The 10,282-nt window shown below is 38.0% G+C and overlaps 2 protein-coding genes across 4 annotated transcripts; one reads left to right on the forward strand and one right to left on the reverse strand.

Annotated features, from left to right (window-relative positions):
* Window positions 1-432: 432 nt before the first annotated feature.
* LOC112182027 (copia protein) lies at window positions 433-3,185 on the forward strand. Of its 2 annotated transcripts, none has more exons than XM_024320457.2 (4): window positions 433-777; window positions 1,126-1,231; window positions 1,541-1,631; window positions 1,819-3,185. In XM_024320457.2, exons 1-4 carry the CDS (start codon window positions 496-498, stop codon window positions 2,969-2,971), a joined length of 1,632 nt encoding a protein of 543 aa, XP_024176225.1. In that variant the 5' UTR covers window positions 433-495; the 3' UTR covers window positions 2,972-3,185. The 2 variants fall into 2 exon arrangements, with proteins under 2 accessions (XP_024176225.1, XP_040365736.1); XM_040509802.1 differs by having other exon boundaries at window positions 1,137-1,231.
* Window positions 3,186-3,475: 290 nt separating this feature from the next.
* Window positions 3,476-6,613, reverse strand: LOC112182028 (protein DEFECTIVE IN MERISTEM SILENCING 3). 2 transcript variants are annotated; one of them, XM_024320458.2, is made up of 7 exons: window positions 6,413-6,613; window positions 5,714-5,804; window positions 5,202-5,454; window positions 4,756-4,947; window positions 4,362-4,682; window positions 4,085-4,282; window positions 3,476-3,664 (listed from the first exon to the last, which is right to left on the reverse strand). In XM_024320458.2, the coding sequence occupies exons 1-6, from the start codon at window positions 6,431-6,433 to the stop codon at window positions 4,102-4,104; spliced, it is 1,059 nt and encodes a 352-aa protein (XP_024176226.1). In that variant the 5' UTR covers window positions 6,434-6,613; the 3' UTR covers window positions 3,476-3,664; window positions 4,085-4,101. The 2 variants fall into 2 exon arrangements, with proteins under 2 accessions (XP_024176226.1, XP_024176227.1); XM_024320459.2 differs by having other exon boundaries at window positions 4,077-4,282.
* Window positions 6,614-10,282: the final 3,669 nt, after the last annotated feature.

The following is a 10,282-nucleotide window of genomic DNA, read 5'->3' on the forward strand; positions in this document are numbered from 1 at the left end:
TACTCTCAATTCCATTTCCCTAAAACACTTATTTCAATCAAGGAAAATTGACACATTGATAAAAATATTTTATTAAAAGAATCTTCTGTTTTTGAACATATTTATTAACATAATAATATCAAAAATATATATATGATAAATAATATATATATATATATATATATATATGAAATTAAAAAAAAAAACACTAATTAATAGTAAATTAGCTACCTGTAACATTAAACCAGTTAATAAACCAGCGGGTACGGATTGTGTTATTCGAGAAACGACCGTGGTTCGATTCACGGTAAAAGTATTAACGTTTTCGCGCGCGCACTTTTTCACAGTAACGAAAGTTAGTTCAAAACATTTGATTGGACGATAATGCCCCTCTACTACAACCCTGCCGGGGGTTTTAGAATTCACAGAGGTATAAGACTGGGAGTTCAAACTGTTCGCCCAAATCTGAAAAAAAAAAAATCACACTTTTTTTTTTTGGAGAAAATTATTCGGCGAATGGAGCTGGAGAGTCGCCGGAGAATCGAGGAAACGGTGGTGGACATACTGAGGACGACGAGCTTGGATGAGATGACCGAGTTCAAAGTCCGAGTCGCCGCCTCGGAGCGACTCGGAATCGATCTCTCCGGTGTGGACCGCAAGAGCTTCGTCCGCGGCGTCGTCGAGAGTTTCCTGATTTCGGCCGCGGCGGAGGCGGAGCCGCCGAGCGTTCGGGAAGGGCAGGAGGCGGCGAGGTTGAAGAAGGAGGCGAATGAGGACGGAGAGCGTGTTATTTGTAAGGTGGGAAACCCTAATTTCTGGCTTTTCTGTACTGATTTTTTTTTTTTTTTTTGTTAGTGTTTTGGTGACTAGAGAAAGTTGAATTCTTTGATAAATTGCTTCAATTTTGTGATGGTGCTTTAATTTTGTAATGTAATTGTTTGGCTTGTTTTGGATATTGGGAATAATGATGATAAAAGAGTGAAGTATTCTGTTTGGTTGTTTGCCAATGGGAAATGAGGGTTTATATGGGAGTGTACTCATTTGTGGAAATTCAGAGTATTTTATTGTTTTCTCACATTTTGATCATATTTTGTTTGAATCTGTTTGGGGCTTTCTGATGGAAAAATTTCTTGTTTACTGTGTTAGCTGACGAACAGGAGAAACGTGGTGATTCATGATTTCAGAGGGAAAACATTGGTTTCGATTAGGGAATTCTATAAGAAAGGTGGAAAGGAGCTTCCTAGTGCCAGAGGTGACCATGAAACCAAACCCATACTATCTAATTTAGCTCCAGTGAAGCAGTTTTTCATCAACTTTTTTTTGTTTTTCCCGATCAAATTTTATGTTCTAATGTAATCTTCCAATCAAATTCATCATTTGCATTTACAGTCGGTTTGGTTATAAAGATCGACTTCTTTCATTTATAGATTCCTAGGAATATGAGTTCCTTTCAAACCATGAGCATGTTTGTTTTATGCTTCAACTCAGCATCCATTTCCCCTGCTCTTTGTATGCTTTAGTGGTATTGATTTACATTGATAATTTGATACTCTGTTGTTAGGAATTAGCTTGCCAGCTGAACAATGGACAACCTTCAAAAATAGTGTCCCTGCAATAGAGGAAGCAATTAAAAAGATGGAATCGAAGTTAAGGTGAGAGTGACTTATTGATATGGTTTGATGCAGTGGTGACTTGGACTCCTTTAATTCTTTTTATTTATTTGAGTTCTGTTCATATTATGCTTTATCTTGAGTAAGTCAGCTCTGCCTTTGATAACTACTTTGTAGATAGAAATCGAGTAGTGGAATGATTGACCAACTTCTAATTGTACAAATGTAGATCTGAAATTGATAGTAAACGAACTGAAGACGGTAAAGAAACTGAAGATGGCAAACAAACTGAAGACGGTAAAGAAACTGAAGATGGTAAACAAGTTGAAGATGGCAAACGAACTGAGGGTAGCAAACAAACTGAAGATGGCAAACAAGCTGAAGATGGCAAACAATCTGAAGCTAGCAAACGAATTGAAGATGGCGAACAAAATGGAGATGGTAAACAAACTGAAGATGCTAGACAAAGTGAAGACATGTCTGCTTCACTGAATGATGTTGCTCCTCATGAATTTTTCTCTATTGAAACTTGCCGTTATAATGGGAAGAACTACCCTATCTGGGCACAACAGATGGAGTTTCTGCTAAAGCAATTGAAAATTGCATATGTGCTTTTTGTTTCATGCCCAGTCATTACATTAGGCCCGGAACCAAGTACTGAAGAAATTGCTCAAGCAAAGGCTGCTGAACAGCAATGGAGGAATGATGACTCTGTGTGCCGTCGCAGCATCTTGAATGCTCTATCTGATGATCTGTTAAATCTTTACTCAAGGAGAACTACGACTGCAAAAGAACTGTGGGAAGATCTAAAACAATTGCATCTCTATGAGAAATTTGGAACAAAGAGATCTCTGGTTAAAAAGTATATGGAATTTCAGATGCTTGAAGGAAGACCAGTTTTGGAGCAAATTCAAGAATTTAATAACATTGCCGATTCCATTGTTGCTTCTGGAATGGTGGTCGAGGAAAAATTTCATGTCAGTGTCGTTATCTCCAAGCTTCCCCCATCTTGGAAGGATGTGAGTATCAAGTTGATGTCTGAGGAGCATTTACCTTTTGCAAATATGATGGATCGTTTGAGGTTTGAAGAAAACTTGCGGACCAGGGAGCAGCAGGGGTTACCCATTAATCATGCTGGCAATCCACCAGTGAAACTCATACCAAGGATGAGAGATATGAAGCAGCGAAATATGCAATGGAAGAGGTCAGACCTGGAGATTGATGGTAGAGTTATTTGCCAATTTTGTGGCAAGAAGGGGCACATCTCTCAGAACTGTCGTTATAATAATAAGAGGAAGTTTACCAAGGATGTTAACGATGAGAGTCACGACGGATCTATGCCTATGGAGGTTAACATGCTGGAGGAGACTCTGGATGGCTAACTATATGCTACCATCCCATATGCACTAACAGCATTATTAACCAGCCAAGTACTGCTGCAGTGTATGATATGTATGCAGGTCGAAGTCTGCATTAGGATAAACGTCAATTACATGTCTTTCTTGTACGCAGGGTTTAGAATGATCTGTAATTCTGTACCATAAGGTTTTCCAGTTGTAATGCATAACCATTCTTTCATTCTTTCTTCGAATCCAACTGATCTGAGTAACCATACACCCTATCTTGGCTCCTGAGGGAAGCTCAATTCGAAGCGACAGAACCAACATTTCAGAGAACTTCTCTTGATGCATTATCTTCCCTTTTTTTTATTTTATTTTTTATTTGTGTAGCTGAGTATTTTCATCCATTTTCTTAGGAAGAACAGAGATGCAATTAATGAAAGATGATTTAAATAATAAAATTTGTTTACCCAAATCGGAACAAAAAAATGTATAAAGAGCTGTGTTATGATTCTATTCTATATGCTAATACAAAAGAATCCAAACTGATGAACAACATCAATACACTTGACCCATTTTCTATTGATGCAGATATCATACAAGGTGACCGAATCAATAATGAAAAGCTAAAAGAGAATAAAAATTCAGAAAATCCAATCTTCTGAAAGCTCCATCTTGGCCTACAAGCAACTGTTATATCCATTCTTCTGATTTCTCCATCTTGGCTGCATGCATCTGTTATAGCCATTAATAGAAAGAAAAAAATAACTTTAATTAAAATAAATAAATCAAAGATTAGGATCAACATTCGATATTTTTTGTAATGAATGAAGGTGAAGCAGCTCTTAGAATATCGAAAATAGGAGCTTTATTACACTAATCATGGTGTAATACATGATGGATGATCCTGGTAACAAACAACATCCTGTGCAAAATCTATCCATGGCCAGGGTCCTCAATGCCCTTGTCAAAATATTGATATGAATATACTCATATAGTAATGAAATTGCCAAAATATTGACTTAAAAGTTCAGGGAAGCATAATTAGAATCTGATTATTTGAGTTTCACTCAATACAGATTTCTAATAATTTGCAAAGATATAGGTAATGCATGACTAAATCAATGTTATTAGTTTCAATCATTACCGTAGTAACTGCTTAGAAGACAAAGTCACAGAATCGTGCTTAAGTTTATCTTGGCAAGGTCCAACAATTCTTGTTCCCTTTGCATATCCTCAGTAACATGAGTTCGCTCCAATTTAAGCTTCTTGAGCATATCCTCAGTTTCAATGTAGTTTGCAGGCATACTAGACTCTCCAGTGGTTGCTAGAAATTTAACATCTATATTTTTCCTGAGGGAATAACAATTCATGATAAGAAAAATGTCCCTAGAAGTAAACAAGGTTTCTCAGAGATTAAATCCAACCAAACCTGCTTCCTAGGGCGAACACGCCACTTTCTTTAATCATCCCACCATCCAAAGACACAGCTCCATCATTTATGCATGGAAGAGCAAGAAGCATCTCCCGCCTGGTCTTGTAAACTTGTAGGCGAGAAAAGACGCTATAGAATAGTGTCTCTCTGAGTCCATGCCCACCAGTAGTGAGAGAAAGTAGGTTTCTTTTATCCAAATTGATCATGTTCACTGCATAATCAAGAAAGCCATGAGGACACTCCCCATTTGGTAATTGAGGTTTAGGAAGAGCAAGCTTCCGTTGTGGGTTATCAGCTACAAACCCACCAACATATGGCCTGAAAATAAAGAACAATTAGAAAGCATATAAGAAATGAAAACTTCAAAGACAGCAGTAGATGGGTAACTTGCCTCAAATCTTCGAGACATATAACTTGAAAGCGCCCTTTTATACTGTTCCCAATAGAAGAACCTAGTCCATGAATACCAGCACTGCTGATTATCATGCCATCCCCATCATACTTCTCTAGAACCTTAACACCTTCATACGTCCTGCATACAATTGCTAGCATAGTTTCCAGTCCCAAGTACTCTGAGAGAATCCTAATCCAAAGTAAAAGGAAGCAACATGTCAAGTACTCTTTCCCTTTGTACTGGAAATTCTCAATGACTATCATCGCTTTTGACAGACCCCATATAAATCCCACATACTAAACAAGACTAATCAATAAAAGGTTGGTTGAAAACAAAAAAGAACCCACTGAAAATAAAGATCCAAGGAAATGTTGTTTATCGAGCCAAAAACTCTCTTTAATAGCTCGATATCAAGAGAAAGTAGTGGATGATAAGAATGTAACCTGCTAAGGTCGTCATCATCAACTCTTCCAAGAGAGGCAACAACACCAATGATACCCAGCATATCCTTAGTCAGAGCCAAATTCAAAGCCTGAGTCGCATGATGAGATTTCATTGGTTTCAGCTTGCACAATAAGGCAGCTGCAGATTTTTCATGCCGCATAATCTGTTCTGTTTCTTCCTCCTCCACACGAGTAGCACCATTTTCATCTGCTGTTCCATTCCCATTCCCTGAATGACGCTTTGCAAGACTTACTAGCAAGTAGCAACCAAGTTAGCACAGTGTAAATCTGGCAGAGTACCATATTTAGGACATGCTAGAATGAAACAGTAGATCTTTGAAGATCAAAATAACGTCATGCTAGCTTAACACTAGCCGGAGCCGGAACCCAAAATAACTTTCACAATAGTTTAGTACATTACAGATCGATCAAAAGGCACCACACTTTTAGGTCTGATTTCCATAGAAAATTCGGAAGTGGAGGAAGAAAAAAGAAAAGATAATGAAGGTTACCTTGCAAATTAAGAATAGAATGACTCAAGCAGTTTATCTCAGTCTGCAGAAACTTAATATTATCTTCATGCCGCTTGATTTCTAGATTATTCTGCAGAATTTGTTAAAACCAGCAAATGAGCTATTGGCTGTTGCTGATTCAGCATATGGTAACAGTTTGCAGCAATTACTCAATGCATATAGTATAACAGCTCAAACTTGGACAGCAGTAAGATAAATTTACAAAAAAGTATCATACATCACAAATTCACAACAAGGCCACCACATTTTTAAACTAGGCTCAACTTTTACACCTACCAAAGCTCTAATTATTCAAAAAAATAATAATAATGTACAATTCCATTTCTAGCATATAACTGATAAATTTCCAAATTCTTTTCTGGGTTTTACATACCCAAGTAAAATACGCAACTAAACTTTCATTTCAACTACATGGATCCCAGTACCAACCCCATGCAACTTATGCATCTCTCTAGTTTATAACGATCTTGCACATACCCAGAAGCCTTTTCTACTATAAGATTCCAACAAGCACAGAACAATGTAAAATTAAGGGTACCGGAACAATATAAGAAACAAGAACATTTACATCAGTTCATAGAATTTAAAGGCGGGGGGCATAGAGAAAGAAGAAGTTAGTGCGGCAAAAATGAAATTAAGCATTGATGAAATAGTAAATAAAATGGGCAGAGATATAACCTGGTGGATTGGTTTCGACATGCCGGAGAAGAAGATGACTGTCCAGACCAAAGAGAGAAGAAAGACTGAAGGCGCTCAGTTTCAGTGTCTGGTTTTGCTTCGTTTATGGGAGAGCTGTTGGGAGAGTTCCAAAACACAGTGGTACTTGTAAAGCCTTGTTGGCAATTTTCCGTTGAGAGCATAGTTGGCGTGTAAAGCCTTTAGTTCATCGTTTTTATAGGATTACATCTTTTTTTGTTTTTTTTAATATTAATGAAGCTTCATTAATAATTACCAATGGGAGTAAACCCAATGGAAGGTGCCCAAAATAAGGCCCAAGTACAAACAAACCCAATAAGGAAAATTACAACTCAATCATAATCCACATGGATAGGGCAAAAGAGTGTAACCCTAAAAATTAAATAAAACATCAACTCCTACAATACTAGCAGCCGTCGCCGCCCAAACTGTTATGAACAACCACTACAGTCGCCGCCGCTTCCAGAAGCCAAGAGGATGCGAGAAGTGCTAAATCGAGGTGATGAGTACCGAATAACCGTTGCCAGAACAATCCTAAAAAGCATATCCAGTCAAAACCAAAATTAAAGGGGATGAGAGAAATGAACCAATACCACACATTGTCTCTCTCTTCTCCACCAGAGAGACTCAAACCGGGAAGGGAACAAAGCCACCGAAATGTGACAGAAGCCAATAGCAAAGAAAAAATCCAGTGGTGATGAAACACCCATGCGTGAGCACCCGTATCCTTTTGGTAAGTGATTCTCACTTTTAAGAGGTAGCCACGAAATCCTTCATGGAGCACAGTTCTTTGGTAGATGGAGGGGAGCTGGTGTGAGGTGATGGGTGAGGGGAATCATGGAGTTTTTTGGATCTGAAATTTTTTTAGGTTGATCGGCAAAGAAAGAAGGAACAAAGTCCTCTAGAACTGGACATGAGCAAGCAAAATCACCACAAGATGGGTGTAAATCACCACAGGGGTGTGAGAAAAGTAAGAGAAAAAGATGAAGAACAGAGGAACTGAGAAAACAGAGAAGCCAAACGAGAGAGGCCGCCCCCAACTCTCAAGCCTTCGATCTAGATCCGGAGGGATCAAGATCTGGCAAGAGAGAAAGGGGAGGGAGAAAGGTTTTTTTCATATCTGTTTTCTCTCTCTAGCTTTTAGAGAGCAGTTAGTACTTAATAGTAGAACTTGTGAGTATAACATGCTTCTTTGTTATAGGATTACATCTTACTTAGTTCATCTTCTACATAATATTTTTTATGTGTAATTCAGGGATAGAATGAAATATCTTCTCAAAAAAGGGATAAAATGAGATATTTTGAATATAAAAAAAATTTGTAGGGTGAAATAAGTTGAAGATGAGATGCATTTAAATCCAAATGAGTTTTTTTTTTTTTTTTTTTTGAAGAAAAAGAAAAGCCGATGCGGCTGCCCTCAAACCTTGATTAATAAAACTGCAGAATATATAAGGGGATATGGTGCCTAAACCCTAGATTACAATAAGCATCATGCGAACTTTCTGAAATAATAACAAAAGTCTCAACTAACACAATGTATTCTAATAAGCACCAACTAGCGAAGAGCGCTCTACTAGCTACTCTATTCGTTTTACAATTGCTGTGACATACCGGAAAGATAACTCTATTACGAATAAGCATCATTACAAATATCACAGTTTTTCCACTATGTTGCCGCCAGAAAATAAATCTGGTGACACTACTAGCAACAAACAAAAAACTTTCTAATCCTACTTCTACTCCATTTCTAACCATGACTCCATATCCTAGATGAATTTAGTCAGATACTATTATTATAAAGTTAACTACAACATTTGAAAATCTCACATCTACTAGAAGAGAGAAAAATAATACGATTAACATCCATTAATGTCATGGAGACTGATGATTTCGATAATGTTCAAGATGGAAAACAAATGATTCAGGCTAAGAAGGACTTGATTGAAAAAGACATTTAGAGACATGGAGGTTCCGCCGTGGAACAAGAAAAGAACTATGAGGTCTATGGTGACAAGCTTTTTTCTTACGATAATAACATAGCTAATCAGAACAGAACTTATTAAGAAAAAAGCTTGTCACCATAGACCTCATGGTTATTTTATGATCAGCTATGTTATTATGGCAAACAAAAGAATTAGCAGAGTAGTACAAAATCTGCAGACCAACATTTAAAAGATATGGACAAGGGCATCATTCATATTCATTTCAGTTCAACTTCTTGAGAGGGTTTCTTCTGAACTCTGAATCTCAAAATTTAAGTCTTGTTATGTCAATATGACTTAATCAGTGAAGAAAAGACTTGATGGCAATCCAGGATGCATGACAAGCTTTCTTTCACAAAAATAGCAAACTATGCATTTGTTGTAAGCCTGGATCCATAATAAGAGGTACCGTAATGTACTTTTTTACCTTTGCAAGTTTGCATGAATGCGTGTTGGTGGTGAAAAATCCCGATCAAGAATTTGACCCAACAATTAATGCGGACTAGAGCGAAAGCTGAACCGGGAGCAATCGAGAAGATTCTGTTCGTTGTTGACTTGATGTTGATGAAAAGAATACCCCTCTTGGCTACGTAACCTGTCTCCGCTCCGTAACCTCTTTCCACTCCTCTCCGTAACCTCGTTCCACTTCGTAACCTCTCTCCGCTCCGTAACCTCTTTCCACTTCGTAACCTCTCTCCATCACCTCCCTCCGTAGTCTCTCTTCGTAACCTTTCTCCGTAGTCTCTCTCCGCTCTGTAACTTCTCTTCGCTTCATCGCTCCTCTCCGTAACTTTTCTCCATTTAGTAATCTCTCTTCGTCACCTCTCTCCGTAGTCTCCCTCTATAACCTCTCTCCGTAGTCTCCTTCCATAACCTCTCTCCGTGGTTTTGATGAGGAAGGAACGGGTACCTGCAAAAGACGCTCCGATGCGTAAGTCAGTATTTTTCTAAATCGAGTATAGAAGTCTCAACTGTAGTTTGATGCCATACCTGGTCATTTTGTTCCTATTTATAGGTGACTTATGGCTTGGGCTGCAAGTAAATGTGCATGGCAAGTTACCAGTAACTTAGGCGGCAAGCCACCATTAAGGCCACACTTATTCCTGCAATAACCGCCACTTATTGGCGGCCATGATTGCCACACTAAATGCTACATTAATCATCTCATTTACGACTACAATAATAGTCACATTTACTACCGCCATTACTTCCTTTTAATTGCCTTAATTGTAGGGTCATATTTGTTGACCACCTAATGGACCAGATAACTTCATTACCAAAGTATAAAGCAAAACAAGGGAATTAAAGTCTAACCCAAGACCCTCAAATTCAATAAATAAGACAGAAATGAGCAACAATTTTAGTCGGAGTATAAGAATGACATGCTTATAACATCAGCTATGACTCTATGAGCTGTGTCACATATGAGCTTTCTACTGGATCAATAGTTGCCTATATCTCATTAAAAAGATCAAACAAGATTTCTTCACATCGGAGGGAGGTCGTAGAAGCACACATACTAGTTTGTTTTGCCTGTTTTAGCCTATATGGGGTAAATTACCGAACATCCTTCACCCGAGCAAGTACACGTTTTCGAGTGTAATTTAGGCTTGTGGTGGTTTGAACAATAGAGCAGTACCAGTATATATATGATTCAATTCAACTCATGGGGTATGACTCTTGACTCTTGAGATTGAAATATTTGTGGTTAGTTTTAGCTAATTTCGACTGTATGCAGGCAACGGTCTTATTCAAAATGGGGAATCAAACAAAAGCTGTTGTAGTGTTTATATGTTGGAAAATGATTTGTGGCCTTAATGAGGCCTAAGATTTGTGGCCTTAATTTTAGGTGTCATGTCATGTCATCCAC

The sequence above is a fragment of the Rosa chinensis genome, chromosome 1 (genome assembly GCF_002994745.2).
Source record: "Rosa chinensis cultivar Old Blush chromosome 1, RchiOBHm-V2, whole genome shotgun sequence".
NCBI lineage: Eukaryota > Viridiplantae > Streptophyta > Magnoliopsida > Rosales > Rosaceae > Rosa > Rosa chinensis.

Excerpts from the sequence above, each read along its gene's own strand:
- LOC112182027 (XM_024320457.2), top strand. The coding sequence starts at position 496 with ATGGAGCTGGAGAGTCGCCGGAGAATCGAGGAAACGGTGGTGGACATA. Across the intron at positions 778-1,125 it reads GAGAGCGTGTTATTTGTAAG|CTGACGAACAGGAGAAACGT; the intron begins GTGGGAAACCCT and ends TTACTGTGTTAG. Across the intron at positions 1,232-1,540 it reads GGAGCTTCCTAGTGCCAGAG|GAATTAGCTTGCCAGCTGAA; the intron begins GTGACCATGAAA and ends CTCTGTTGTTAG.
- LOC112182028 (XM_024320458.2), bottom strand. The coding sequence starts at position 6,433 with ATGTCGAAACCAATCCACCAG. Across the intron at positions 5,455-5,713 it reads TTCTATTCTTAATTTGCAAG|TAAGTCTTGCAAAGCGTCAT; the intron begins GTAACCTTCATT and ends GCTACTTGCTAG. Across the intron at positions 4,948-5,201 it reads GATGATGACGACCTTAGCAG|GATTCTCTCAGAGTACTTGG; the intron begins GTTACATTCTTA and ends ACTTTGGATTAG.